This window comes from Rhinolophus hipposideros, assembly GCF_964194185.1.
Source record: "Rhinolophus hipposideros genome assembly, chromosome: 3".
In the NCBI taxonomy this organism is placed as follows: Eukaryota; Metazoa; Chordata; class Mammalia; order Chiroptera; family Rhinolophidae; genus Rhinolophus; species Rhinolophus hipposideros.
The window spans coordinates 41,394,968-41,410,335 of record NC_138049.1 but is presented as its reverse complement, the minus strand read 5'-3'; the positions used below and the strand labels follow the sequence as shown (position 1 = coordinate 41,410,335).

General features: G+C 39.5%; 1 protein-coding gene across 1 annotated transcript; it reads right to left on the bottom strand.

Moving 5' to 3' along the window:
- Positions 1 to 4,947: 4,947 nt before the first annotated feature.
- TSPYL1 (TSPY like 1) lies at positions 4,948 to 8,220 on the bottom strand. The gene has a single exon (XM_081044452.1). It carries the CDS (start codon positions 8,120 to 8,122, stop codon positions 6,812 to 6,814), a length of 1,311 nt encoding a protein of 436 aa, XP_080900578.1. The 5' UTR covers positions 8,123 to 8,220; the 3' UTR covers positions 4,948 to 6,811.
- Between the last annotated feature and the right edge of the window lie 7,148 nt (positions 8,221 to 15,368).

The window sequence follows — 15,368 nt, the reverse complement described above, 5'->3', positions numbered from 1 at the left end:
TACACGACAGCTATATATTGTTTTTAATATTTCTTTTTATTTTGAAAAATTTTTATTTTGAAAAATTTCAAATCCACAAAAGTTGAAATAGTAATATTAAAATATTAATACTGCCTTCAAAAACAAAGCAGAGTGATCAATAGAGGTAAACAAAAATCACTAAGAAGTCATTTCCTTTTTTTTTTTTAGAAGGGGGAACAGGACTTTATTGGGGAACAGTGTGTACTTCCAGGACTTTTTTCCAAGTCAAGTTGTTGTCCTTTCAATTTTAGTTGTGGAGGGCGCCGTTCAGCTTCAAGTTGTTCTTTCAGTCCTAGTTGTGGAGGGCGCAACTCAGCTCCAGGTCCAGTTGCCATTGCTAGTTGCAGGGGACACAGCCCACCATCCCTTGCGGGAGTCGAACCGGCAACCTTGTGGTTGAGAGGACACGCTCCAAACAACTGAGCCATCCGGGAGGCAGCTCAGCTCAAGGTGTCGTGTTCAATCTTAGTTGCAGGGAGCAGAGCCCACCATCCCTTGTGGGACTCAAGGAATTGAACTGGCAACCTTGTGGTTGAGAGCCCACTGGCCCATGTGGGAATTGAACTGGCAGCCTTCGGAGTTAGGAGCATGTAGCTCTAACCACCTGAACCACCGGGCGGCCCCTCATTTCCTTTTTTGACAAGAGAATTTGAAAGACAAATTTGCTATTATGAATTGCATCTGGGAGGAATTGGCAACACTTCTAATCCTTCAGACGGGAGGGGGGCATCTCTTCCTAATTCCCAAGGAGGTGCCAAGTGTGCTTGCCCAATGCCCTAGGACAAAGTTAAAAAATACACACACACACACGTGAATCCATAGTTGATGGGAAGATCATATCCTAAAGAGCTATGTCGCTCTAAAAGGAAGGTTCCTGAGAGTGAGAACTTCAACAGTGACCTGGCTACAGACAAGATTTGCAAAATGACATGAAACTAAGGGATAAAATTTCTCATTAGAAATAATAAGCCTCTAAATGTGAACAGGTTAAATGAATTAGCCTAGTTTAACAGAATGAAAATTAATATAGTGTTGGACACAAACTCCAAAAAGTGTAAGATGGAGAAGCCTAACTCAGGAGCACATGGGTACTTGAAAACTTAAGGGTTTGGTAAATTATATCATATTAGGAGTAAAAAAGGTAAATGTGCTGCCCCCAAAGCTAATATTCTCCCAAAATCCATTTAAAGAAAAATACTATTTATAATAAAGGCAGTAAGAATCCCATTATATTCTGTTATTTGGATTTTTTTTTTCAGTTCTGGGTGCCAGACTTTAGGAAGAACATTGGCATAATGAATCTTGTCTAATTAGCGTACAGAATGGATGAGGAACATTGAAAGAATTGATATATTGATGTGTCTGGGGTGGGGGGATGAGGGTTAGAGTATAATGATGAACTTCAAGTACTTAAACAGCTCTTTTGTATAAACTGACTAATTCCATTCTGCAACACCACAGGGGTCAAACTATGGAGCAGGTGTGCTGCGAGCCTACTATATCCCTGGCCCTTTGCAATAGCTGGATTTTATAAGGGGGTAGGTTTCTGAGTAAATGTAACACAACTGGAGAGTGGGTATTGCCTCACTTCAGGCGTCCAAGGAAAGTTTATGTATGATTCTCAAACCTGTCTGCACCTTAGGGTCTAATTTAATTGGTTTGGGATGAGCCTAGGCGTCAGGATTTTTTCAAAGCTCCCAGCTATTTATAATGGGCAGTCAGGTTTGACAAATATTAGGCCGGATTGCTACTTGTCTGAATGTAAATTAAATGAGAAATTAAAATTGAGAGGAAGATAAATAGGAATATTGATTACATATTACATACCAGGCATTGTGTTTGGCATTTTATACTCTAATCTTTATTAACTATGTTAATACTTGGAATCTTGTAGCAGTGGCACATAGTAAACTCCTAAAGATGTTTTATCATTGTTACCCTCTCTACAAACTTATAATACATTCTCCAAATACAATCTGGGAGAATGTTAGCTTATAATACAGGTGTTATATCATCTCTGCATTATGGACAAGAAAACTGAGGCTCAGAGAAGGTCTTTATTTAGGCTAATGCACTAGGAGGTTGATTCCAAAACTGTGATTTAATCCTAATTTAAAGGTAATGTGTCTTCCCTGTCTTTTCGGGCCACTAAGAAGACATCTGGGTATTTATAAAAATTATTAATAGCTTACTTAAGTGACCCTTTTCATTTTTAATAGGACCATTTTATCCTGGCCTGTTCTCAAGGAAATGACATTCAATATAAATCCTGAAAAAAATGAATCTAAAAAGCAGACATTCGGTTTTCCTAATGTGGCCTGATGGAAACTTCTGTAGGTCTTGAGAACCTCTGAGGTCAAAGGTAATGGATCAATGTAGCCTTTGGAGCTGAAACAAAGCACTTCAATCAAACATGGAAAGTACTGCTCACAAGTGAAACACTTCCCATACTAAAGAATAAAGATTATATCTGTTACTTCTATACAGTCTAGGACTTCAATTATATATTAACATTAAGAGAGAAGTTGGCCCTGATCATCTCTGACACCTCCTCTTGACCATGTAAATCCCATTTTCTTGTGTGTGTAACTGGTTTAGGTATGTATGCTAGAGAAGAAGAAACATCAAGGAATGGATACTCCCTCAATGAGACACAGTTCTTTAAGGGCAAGGAAAATCTTTACTATCTCATATAATCCTTAATATAGTATCCAATACAAGTAATAAATGCTGCAAGGTTGCAATTGCTAAACTAATTTTCAAAAATAAAATATGCTTCAAGTGGTGGGTATTGGAGTGACTTAATGCAGTGATAGATTCAGATTTTTGTTTTCTGTCACTGGCCAATTGCTAAAATTTGTAGCCTATGTAACATATACTAAATAGTACATCAGCATAATTTTAATAGTGTTTTCCTATACATTTTTGGCACCTTCTGTATTTAATGACTGAAATTATTTTCTTAGCTTTATGTATACCTGTAAACCAAAAAGTACACATTTTATTCTAGAAAGATATGAAACTAGAGGTCCTAAATGTCACTAGAGACTTATTAATCAATGTAACTATCAGTGCCATTTTGGCCCCCAGATCTACCTTATTTACATCCAGAAGCATAGTTTTACACAGTACGTTTTACAAAGTACTGAGTATATCTTAGGTAGTCGAGAAGAAATTGATTAAAGACATTTCATTTTACCCTTTTTACCCACTGACCTCTGGCTGTACTTTACCCATTGTGAATTTTGGCTAGATACCCTTGTCATAAAGTCACAAAAAATGTCATGGGGAGAAAATAATAGCATGTTTAAATTTTACAGATATTTTTATGTGCTTTGAGATATTAATCAAGAAGTCTAGAACCATGCTGTCCTATGTAATTTTAAATTTACCAGTAGCCACATTAAAAAAAATGGATAAATAGGGAAAATTAATTCTAGTAATATATTTCATTTAACCCAATATATCAAAAATATCATTTCAATATGCAATCCATATAAAAATTGAGGTATTTTACATCCTTCTTTCCATACGAAATCTTTGAAATCTAGTATTTTATACTTACAGCAGATCTCAATTTGGACTAGTCACATTTCAAGTGCTCAATAGCCACTGGTGGCTGTTGGTTACTATATTGGACAGCACATGTCTAGAGTCTAAACCCCTTCCATCTCCAGTGTAATAGTCACTACCTTCAGATGTACAAAAACAAATCACATAAAAGTTGATCCAAAGTTAATGCTCTGTTAACATGGCGAGTAAAAGGTGAAATGTTATGTAGTGTTTGGACTTTTTCTAATTACTTAAACAAGAAATTTGCTTTTATTTAAGAAAGGCTTTGCAAATTTTTTGCAAATTTTTTACAAATGTTTTAAAATTAAAAAAAAAAATTTGCAATTTTACAAATGCCTTGAAAATCATTTTCTTCTTTTCATTACCTCACCAAAAGTCTTTCTGGGTACTAGGTTATTTTGTTCTTTTTCTCCATTTGAATTGTTCATTTTGTCCTTCACTAAATATTTATCTGGTGACAACTATGTGCAAAACATTAAGCTAGATGCAGTAAAGAATGTAAAAACATCCCCCATCTCCTGCTTTCACAAAGCTTCGTTTGAAACTGGAGTGAAAAACTAAGAAAATATCTTTGTATTTTATTTTACTGTGTCACTCTGTGTCAATTATTTGTTTGCCTATCAGTCTTTCCCCAGTTCTTTAACAATAAATGTAATGAACTTTATCTTCTTATACTTTTATCTTCCTGGGGCCTGGCAGAATACCTTCATATTCATGGAATTCACTGTAATAAATTACTTTGTGTTATTTTCTAGAACAGGGGTTCACCAAGTACAGAAAATTTTACAAAGCACACCAAGTACATATTTTTTTTTTTAATCTTCCCTAAGGGGAAGAGAAAAACAATAAAGCAGAAGATTTATTTATGACAGGGCTTGAAGGATTTGCCACAGAGAGATGGTGGTGAGGCTTGAAGAACAGAACAAGTTTTTAAAGCTAAGAAGGTATAGGATACAAGAATACATGACTTATGACAGGAACTCGCTGAATGTGAGCTTATTAAGTGCACAAGGGACTAAAAAGAGCCTGAATAACTTGAGGGTATCTACATACATAGAAATGGAAGCTTTAAGGAAGTGAAAGGGGTGATGGTGCTGAACAAACTATATGGAAAAAAGTGACATTATGAGTTTTTGAGTGAGCTATCGCAGTTAACATTTTAAAGAAAAAAAAAAAAGGCAACCCTCCTTACCTTGCAAGGTACAGTAGTGTGCCCTATTTTTTTTTTTTTTTTTTTTTACTTTTGGGAAAGTGCTTGTTGTATCGATTTAAGAACTTTACTAAATTCCATAATCTGTTATTTTGAATAATTTCTTTAAGCAAGTTTGTTGGCAGGATGAAAAATAAGAAATCTAACAGAGTAACATGCTTTTATTTCACCATCATGCATATAAGGAAAGACAAATATGCCAATGGTACATTTCCAATTTGACAGAGCAATCTCACAAGCATTTATGCTATTTAGGAAAAAAGAAACATCAATTACTAAATTGTTACCAGGGCAGATTATCAAGTAGGTTAATCACACCACATATTTTCTGTAGGTTATTCTTCCATGAAGACAATTTCCAAAGTCTTCAGAATCTGACAATACCAAGTTATTCATATTTCTAAGAATACAGTTTTGACAGAAACAAGAAAAACTTGAAAATCATTATGAATATTCATTTAAGTCTCTCTATCGTACTGGAAAGTACGACTGTTATTTTTCCAAATGTTCCCAATTGAAAGGAAAGAAAGCCTGTATAGCTCCACTTTCCCAGTAAGCAGAAACAGAAAATACAGGATTTTACTAAATACTAGTGAAATAAAGGACACTATTAATCTTCTGCATAAATTAAGTCAAACGAAAATGAGAGAAAGCACCCAAAGTTGTGTTATGTTTCTTTGAAAAACTCTTCTCTTGGCAACGTATTTAACACTCCAAGCCCCTTTAATTCTCCCATGGAAATCCTGAGAAAAAGTATTTCTCCTCCCATCACCACCAACAGAGAAAGAACCTTTCCTTGAAGGTTCTCAGCCAGCCACTCTTAATTTTAGACCCAATTTTTACCTGACTCATTTTTGCTTATGGTCTGTTGTTCAGTTTCCCCAGCTTAGGGCACTCCTCACAATCTCTTTAGTTCTTCTATCCATATGAACTAGGTATCACTTTTCATCCCATCTTGGTCTGCCTCCCTTTAAGCCCTCTAAGTGTTGGAGGGGCGGGGGAGAGAGCAGAGGGAAATAAAAGCTCTGGCAGTATACTTTCCAGGACCTGTTGTCCCTGGAAATGATGGAAAAAGCCAATTTTTAATTGTTTTTTAATAGACAGGAGATAAACAGAAAGTGTACTGCTACCCTGACAATCATGTTCAGGATGAGGAAAGGAGGCTCCAAGAGGTACCTAGGTTTTGTGTGAATTCACTAGTTGAGGCTGAGAAAGCCTGGACTTTCACCATCCTTACTCGTCATGAGGTCCAAGTCTAACGTGACACCTCAACCACTTGCTTGACAGTAGGGGTCCTCAAGGGAAGAGGGGGTGAGGAATCGAGAAGTCTTTCAGGTAGAGGAACGGAAGGGCTGGAAGGGAAACATGTGCTGGCAGGAAACTTGGTACACCACCAGTACTGAAGATTCCATTTACCAGAAACCAGACAGAGGAGCTGACAATGGTCTGGAAGATTTTCATTCAATAGGGAGCAGCCAAAGGGGTTGGCACAGCTAGAAGCATGCAGCACTACATGACCAGAGGTGCAACTAGAGCAATGGAGTCACAGAAATCACAAAGACCAAGTGACCCACTGCTGCTCTCCCTTGATATTAATGCCCCGCAAATATCCACAGACTATCTACCTGCACTGCAGAGCAAAGTGGGTAGAATGGGCTCCTAGACAAAGCTAGAATTACAGGTGGTAAGAGCCCGACCAGAGGCCCCGGGAACAACTAGCGTCCAAGCAGTGCTGACAAAGGCAGTGCAATTGAGAGCGTCATTTACTTGGCTTAGCAGTAGTGTGAATCATGGCCATGCAGCAGGTGAGAGTAATGCAGAACAGTTTGAAGGCTGTGGAGAAGCATGGCCATGAAGGTCTCAATCTTGAGGTTGAGAGAACTAAATGTCCAGAGGAAAAAGGTTGCAGAAATGTCAGGGGGAAAAAAGGTAGAAGGCATACCCATTTCTGTTGCCCAAGCACAGGTCCAGCAAGAGGTGATAAGGGACCTTGCCCAAGGGCAAAGTTTAACCAGACTGGAACCCAAAGGGCCTGGGGATCTCCACTGGCTCCCTTATTGGGCGACGTCTGGCTCTACGGACTCCTTCATGCAACAGGTAATATTGCAGTGGATTTGGCCATAGGTCCTCTTTAATAATCTCGGCAATCTTGTCAGACTCTGGAAGGCTGTGGTCTGAAAACCAGGTGAAGAAACTGCAAACGACATCTTGGTTCCTGCGAATGAAGGAGTGGGGTTCGTGACCCCGACGCCATATGATTGGAGTGGAAAGAGATACCACTCGGCCAGAGGCTCTGACCTCATATTCCTTGACAATCAGCTTGTTTCTGAAGTAGGGGTTTCTTCGAAAGAAGAACTTGAACTTGCAGCCAGTTCTCGGGTGTCTGAGTTCCTTCACCTCCAAATTGGTTATGTATCGTAACATCTCTGCATCTTGGCCCCTAATCATGGGGGACAACTGGGGATGGTTCCGAAAGGCAGTGACCCAGAAGCCCGGGATGTTCTGGATGATGTAGTTCCTCCGCTCCAGATAGTGTCGACGCATCCGTCCAAACTTATGCTCCAGCTGCTGAAAGGCCCTGTCAGCCTGGGCATTTACAGTGTCCAGTTCCAGCTGGATGGCCTCCAGAGGGTTCATGCGGAGGTCCATATTCAGGGGCCGCCGCCCCGCCGCCTCCTTCACCTCCGGCACCACTCTGTTTTCCTTCACCTTGTCTATTTCTTCACCTCCTGGCTTCTCCTCTACCTCCATCTGCTCCTCCACTACCCCCTCCTCCTTCACTGCTTTCCCCTTCACCACCTCCTCGTCCACTGAGAAGATGGCGTTCACTTCAGCGTTCCCTCCCTCGGCCTTCACCTCCGCCATCACCTCCGCCTCCAACCTCTCCGCGCCACAGGTTTCTAGGGCCTTCTCCGCACCTGGGCCTCCCTGCTCTCCACGCTGGCAGCCGTTGTTCAGGCTGCCGACCGTTGCCATGGCCACAGACAAGGCTTCCAGGCCCACGGCGGGAGGCGGAGCTGCTTCTTGCCCCGCTTTGGTCGCTCGGTCACCGCAATCCTCACCATCTCCGACCTGGGGAGAATGGCCACCGCCCGGGAGGTCGCAGGGGGCGCCCCGCTCGTGTGGAAGCTGGGGCTGTGGGAGCACGATGGTCTCCGAGCTTCCCTCACCCGTGTCCGCCATCACCTGTGACGCCTCGGTTTCCTCGCGGGGCTTCAGGCACGGGTGTGGGTCCGGGTCTCCTGGGGCACGGTCGGGAGGAGTGGGGCTGCAGGTCAGGAGGAGAGGGGTCTTTTCGACCCCATCCAGGCCGCTCATGTTGGTAGCAGCCAGGCCAACGGTAGGTTAATGTCCGCTTTCCTCACAGAAACCCAGCTCCGCGAAAGCCGGTCGCTAGCACCGCCCACCCTCTAGAGTCGCCGCGTCTCCGGGAGGGTGACGTCAGCGCCGTTAATCTCACCGTAACGCGAGATTTCGCTGCCGCCGGGATTGGCCCCGCTGTTGCCTGCGCTCCCGGAGTGTTCTGTTAGTTTTACTTGTATGAATTTTTTTGGGGGGGGACAGGAAATTTGATTTATGTAAATAAATGTAGATTGGACTCAGAGTCCGAAGGCAGTGAGGACCCTCACTGCGAAGCGTCTGGAAACTGCCTCCAGCATATAAACTGGGATAATTGAAGACGTCACAGTACTACACAGCATACTTGCATAAAAACATGTTTTTTCTGGTTTTCAGTATTTTTTTAGGCAGGAAGGTAAATCTATTCCCTGTTACTCCATAACGTCCAGGAGCAGAAATCTTCTCTGTTTGTTTTTTTTTAAACAAAGATGAATTGCAAATTGTTTCCCTTTTCTCAAATAGAAGTGACATGAAAATATCAATTACAGGCTGTAACGTCATTGAGAGAAAAAGCCACTCAGCGGCTTTTTACCACTAAAGTGAGGTGGTAAATATTATTCTGGCAATATTATTCCTTGCTAGTACTAAATTTATAATATGTATCAAAGAAGAGCTTGTATATGAAGAGCTGTATAATGTCTGCAGGAATTAATACAGGATCAATTTGCTACATTTTGCTCCATAGCCCCTTGCTGTGGGAAATAGAAAAGCTTTATTTCCGACCCCATAAACTATTGATCTATTAACAAACTTAGTTCTGCAAGGAGGTAGGAAAAGTTGGCTGTAAATGAAGTGTGTATTCATGGCAATCAGCTCATAGTTCATGGAAGAGTTATGTCAGTGTCTCCAGTTGACTTGCAAGGAAAGCGGGGTTAGCGAGTGTCGTGCACAGGACCCTGCTTGCTGCGCCATTTGTCGTGCAGGGCGTCCGGCAGGGTCTCTGGTCCTGCTCCCCACATAAGAACGCAGGACATGGTGAGGCCAAAAACGAACACCCATGGAGCCATAAGTAGGGGAGTCATATCACTATATTCTCACTGGCGGCATCCGCCTCTCTGCAATCCGCTCTTGCTAGCCCCCATCTTCTTACTAGCCCCCATTCTCCTCTGCTAGCATAGCCACAGTAGTTATATTAGTGGCCAATGGCTCACTGGTTACAGCTGACGACCAACTAGCCACAGCTGATGGCCATCCAATCACAGTTGATGGCCATTTACTACCCAAGCCAGCACCTTTCTATGTGAGGCCGAGAGCCTGGAAACTGCTTTTTGGCGTTCTGTCCCCACAGCGAGTTACAGGGCCTCAGAGAAATACCAGTTGGCGGGAGCCACCTGCCACCATTTTATAAAGAAAAGCCACTTAATATGGATAACCAAATAGTCATGAAGTAAAAAACAAAAGTGCAGTTAGTTGACTTAAAGTGTAAACGAGGCAAACTTTTTTTTTCTATTTGCTTTGCCTTGTGTGGTAGACTGAATAATGGCCCCCAGAGATGTCCACCTCCTAATCTTCAGAAACTTGAATATATTATCTTACATGGTAAAAGGGACTTTGTAGTTATGATTAGCTTAAAGATCTAATGAGATGGGAAGATTATCCTGGATTATCTGGGTTGACCTTATAAGAAGGAGGCTGGAGTGGCAGTCTAAAAAGAGATGATCACCAAAGCAGAGATGAGAGAGAGAGATTTGAAGATGCTACGCTGCTGCCTTTAATAATGGCGGAAGGAACCAGGATCCAAGGCAAAAGTGCAGCCTCTACATTCTGGAAAGGTAAGGAAGTAGATTCTCCCAAAGAGCCTCCAAAGAAATGCAGCCCTGGCAACACCTTGACCTTATGATGCCCAACCTTCAGCTCCATAGGATAATTAATTTGTGTAGGTTTAAGTTATGAAGTTTGTGGTAACTTGTTACAGAGCAATATGAAATGAATACTTCTTGGGTTGAGCTTTTGTGTTGCATTTATGTGTGCCTCAAGTTTTTCCTAGCAGCACCCTTTCAGTCTTGCCCATTGCTTCCTCTGAGGTCCTGCCCAACAGCTTGATTTATCATGTTTTGAGTCTGTTTTTGGTTATTGAGTTCAGAAATCTACTTAGACAATACACAGATAAAATTAAAGCCAAAACCCACCACAAAAGTCGGTTTTGAGAAGACCCCAAACTCCAGGAGGACAGGGCCTTGTTTTTGTTTACCACTGTTCACCAAGTGCCTACCATGCTACCCTGCACGGTGTTGCATAGATTATTAAAATGGTAAATAAAGGAACAAGTGAACTGCATGCAGTTTCTTCTGCCTCAGCTTGGTGCTTGCAGAAGTAAGGAGCCCGCAGATTGTCAGCCTACTTTTCTCCCTATCTACCACCAGGAAACCAGGGGACTGCTTGGCTATCTGCAGGAAGGAAGCCCTAGTCAAATGAATTTCTACATATGCATCAAAGCCAATGAAATCGTAAAACAAAAAAACAAAAAACAGGAAAAATTTTGTACATTTTTACAAAAATGTACAAAACATTTTACAAAATTGTTTTACAAATAATTTACATTTATGTGACCACACTATATGACAAACTCTGAAAGGCTGACATATTTAGGTGAATTTACATGGTAAAGCCTCAAACTACCAACACTGTATTTCCAATTCTTCTCTCCTTTCTGAACAAGCCAAGGTAATGAATCCAGGCTTTACTTCATTTCTCTTTGCAAGAAATGGATATTGATCCTGTAATGCATGGCTGAAATTACTTTAATATAGATAAGAATAAATAATGGAATTGTTTCTAAGGCCCACTTCTTTCTAACTGCCATGAAATAATTTATCCTCAATCTTAGAACTGGAGTAATTTAATTTGGGCTAAAGTGGAAACTTTTATTACACTAATATGCCTTCTATTTTTAAGCAGAAGACAGTGCCAGGCTTTGACCAATCCTAGAAGATGTGGCTTTATTTGTCACAGTCACCATCATGATGTCTGTAAGCATAATTAGTGCTCTAGCTGATAATGTTAGAAAAGACTCCAGTGATAGATGGTACATATAAATGTAATCAGGACTCTGGTGAGTGTAATTTCCCAGGTAGTGTTGAGATGCTTCTTTCTCTTGTCCTTCTCTTACTAGATAATTTAATTGAATATATACAGAAAAATGAGGAAAACTTATTTCTTCCAATTTTCATTATCTGAAAATCACAGTAGATTATAACTCTTCATTATAGATGATGGAGAGCCTAGGTTATGATCACTTTTGAATAAGTGATCACTTTTAAATAAGAGAAGGGCCAGCAAGAAGCAAGAATTTAGAGGGAAAAGCAGATATGTGTTTTCTGTGCTATTTCTTTTTTTAAAGAACAAAGTTTTGCTTTTAAGAAGGAACCCGATAGAATTTCAACCTGCATCAAGTCTCATGTGCTCAAAGAGTTGTTTTGCCATGCAGGGCAAAAATATGATTGCAATTTGCCACAGAAAATTGTACTTGTAATAGTAGGGCCATTACTTGTGGACGTTTTCCTGAACCTGAAGTCTTGAGTATGCGTGTCTTTCACATGACATAGGTTATCCTGCTATCTGAAACATTCTCTTTTTAGGCAGATATCATTCTCTAAGACCCCACCACAAACCTATATCGCTTTAGAATGTGCTTGGCATTTAACATGCATTACAATGTCAAATTTTTCAAAAGACGAAACAGTAACACTGAGAAATTAACCAGGTCATCCATATAATAGCTGCTACATTCCCCCAATCTTCTCCTAGGCATAACTTTCCTTAACCTCCCTACAACTCATTAATCTTCTTCCTCTGAATTCCTACAACTCTTTTATGAGCTGTGCCATGCAATTTAGTGCTTAATTATAGTCTTCCTCTTAGTGACTCTGATTTTTCCTATATGTCAGTGTCATCATCCCAGCATCTTCCCAAGAGATAAGAGTACAGTGCTTCTTTTTTTGTATTTACTCAGCATAGCCTGGAGCTGAGATTTTGGTAGATCCTTAATGATATTTGTTGATTTGAAAAAAATAAAGTCTTAAATGATCTTACAAAAACCAATAGTGTATCTCTATTGGCATAACATTTTACTTGGTGGGAGAATATATTTTGGCTATACTTCATATATTACCCTTTGGCACTTTGGAATGAAAGATATATTAGTATATTACACAGCATTTCTGTGGCAATTGGCAATAAACCTCATTACCCAAAAAATAGTCTAATCTTTTCTAAGATGATTTTATGAGAAAACATTCACAAAACCATGAAGTTATTCTCCACCATGTCAAGAAATCATAGGTTCTTCAGGAATAATTTCTCAGGTAGTAAGGAGGTTAGCAGAAGTTCAGACAATTTTGTTTTGCAGAAAGATATATTTTATGATTATAATTAATGATAGATTTCACGTATTTACTGCTTCTGATATACCAGTCACTGTTGTAAATTGTTCCATGTATTGTATCATTTAGTTCTCATGAGAACTCTGAGTTAATGCTACTATGACCTTCATTTTACTCATCAGGGAACTGAGGCAAAGAAAGAATTAGTCACTTACTCAAAATGATATACAAAAATGGCATATTTGAAATCCAACTAGTTTGGCTCAAGAACTCATGCTCTCTGTACAAAATGAAGTCACTGTCTTAAAATAGCATAAAACTATCCTCACATAATGTTAAATTAATACACATTTTTTTGCCACCTCTCCCATTCTATCCACAAGCATATTAATATTTGTTAGGAAAAGTGCCCAAGGATTTGCTTTCTGTTTAGAGGAAAAACATTTACTCATAATACCTAAATTCAGTATTTTCTAAACCCTATCAGACCCAATGTCACCTTTTTATAATAGATATTTTCTAAAACAGTCTTTACTTTCTTGAAGTGAAATTCATAGACAATACAACCACCTATACACATAAATAGAAAAACATCAATATAATGACTTGATTCTGATATAACAGAGAAATAAAAGTAATTTATAATAGTGTCTGTTTTAATATGTAAGGGCATTAACATACCTACCCTATGAGAAATGACATAGTAGTTAGAAAGTTACACCTTGGTATAATCACCATGGATGGAGACTGACAGGTAGGTTTTACTTTTGGCTCAGATACCATGACTAGCATTACTCTTAGTGATGAGATTTTCTGAATTGGTGACCAAATCTTGGTTAAGTTTTAGAAAAGAAAAAGGAAAAGTTCTCGATTACCACGACTTTATTTCTTCCTTTGTAAGAAATACATTTTCTAGTTTGATGTAATGCTACATGTTTATTTTTTCTCTTACTTCCCTTGCCTGCGTGGATATATCAGTAAAAATCTTATTCCGGATAATGTCTGTAAACTTTCTTCCCATATTTTCTTCTAGGAGTTTTATGGTTTCAGATCTTACATTTAAATCTTTAATCTATTTTGAATTTATTCTTGTATATGGTGTAAGGAGGTGGTTCAGCTTCATTTTTTTGCATGTGTCTGCCCAAGTTTCCCAGCACCATTTATTGAATAAACTGTCTTTACCCCACCGTAAATTCTTGCTTCCGTTATTGTAGATTAAAAGACCATATAGGCATGGATTTATTTCTGGGCTCTCTATTTTGTCCCATTAATCTATGTGTCTGTTTTTATGCCAGTACCATGCGGTTTTGATTACTGTAGACCTGTAGTATAATTTGTTGTCAGGTATCGTGATACCTCCCACTTTGTTCTTATTTCTCAAGATTGCCGAGGCTATTCGGGGTCTTTTATGGTTCCAGATAAATTTTAGGATTATATGTTCTATTTCTGTGAAAAATGTCCTTGGTAGTTTGATAGGAATTGTGTAGAATCTGTATATTGCCTTAGACAGTATGGACTTTTTAACGATATTAATTATTCCTATCCATGAGCATGGTATGTGTTTCCATCTATTTGTATCTTCTTTAATTTCTCTCTTCAGTGTCTTATAATTTTCTGAGTACAGATCTTTGATCACTGCACTGTACAGCTGAAGCTGAACAATAATGAATGTCAACTATAACTATATATATATATACATATATACATATATATATATATGGTTGCAAGAAGTGGAGTACAGCATTAGGAATAGAGACAGTGGAAATGTAATGGCTGTATGCGATGTCAGAGGGGTAGTAGATTGGGGGAGGGGGTTATCACTGTGTAAGGGATATAAATTATAAATGTCTAACTATTACATTGTTTTGTACACCTGAAACTAATACAAAAAATAAATAAATAAGGAAATTAAAAAAAGAAATAAAAAAAGAAATTAAAAAAAAAGAAATAGGGGCTGGCCTGGTGGCTCAGGCGGTTGGAGCTCCGTGCTCCTAACTCCGAGGGCTGCCAGTTCAATTCCCACATGGGTCAGTGGGCTCTCAACCACAAGGTTGCCAGTTCAACTCCTCGACTCCTGCAAGGGATGATAGGCAGGTCGCCCTGCAACGAACATTGAACATGTCACCTTGAGTTGAGCTGCCGCTGAGCTCCCGGATGCCTCAGTAGTTTGGAGCACGACCTCTCAGCCACAAGGTTGCTGGTTTCGACTCCCGCAAGGGATGGTGGGCTGCGCCCCCTGCAACTAGCAACGGCAACTGGACCTGGAGCTGAGCTGCGCCCTCCACAACTAAGACTGAAAAGACAACAACTTGACTTGGAAAAAAAGTCCTGGAAGTATACACTGTTCTCCAATAAAGCCCTGGTCCCCTTCCCCAATAAAAATCTTTTTTAAAAAAAGAAATACATTTTCATTTTCACATTTCTGAAATCAGAATGTCTTTCAAGCACTGTCAGCCAGGTGTTAGTCATGACATGTTTGTTGAGCACATGTCATCTGGGTTATTGTTACCGATTTCATTTCTGGAAAAACTGTTTAAAGACCATCTGAAGAAGGGATATAACTACCGGTTGTTGTCTGAAAACTTTCCATTGATGTCTTTGAAAGTCTCAAAAAGTACCATCATCAAAACTTATGTAATTGGTGTCAGTGGGTTTGAAGAAAATTCTAGACACAAGAGTTGAGCACTGTGTTAAGAAATATAGCATCATCAAAATACTCGATAGCAAAGAGAAATATACTATTTGAAAAAACATGGATATTGACAACTCTGAGTCAAAAACTGTTTCTGAAAATTTTCTGGATATGAAGAAGTTTTGGAAATACTTAAAAATTTATTTTCCTT

What these genes read in the sequence shown, in the direction of transcription:
- TSPYL1 (XM_081044452.1), bottom strand. Translation starts at nt 8,122, where the DNA reads ATGAGCGGCCTGGATGGGGTCGAAAAGACCCCTCTCCTCCTGACCTGC.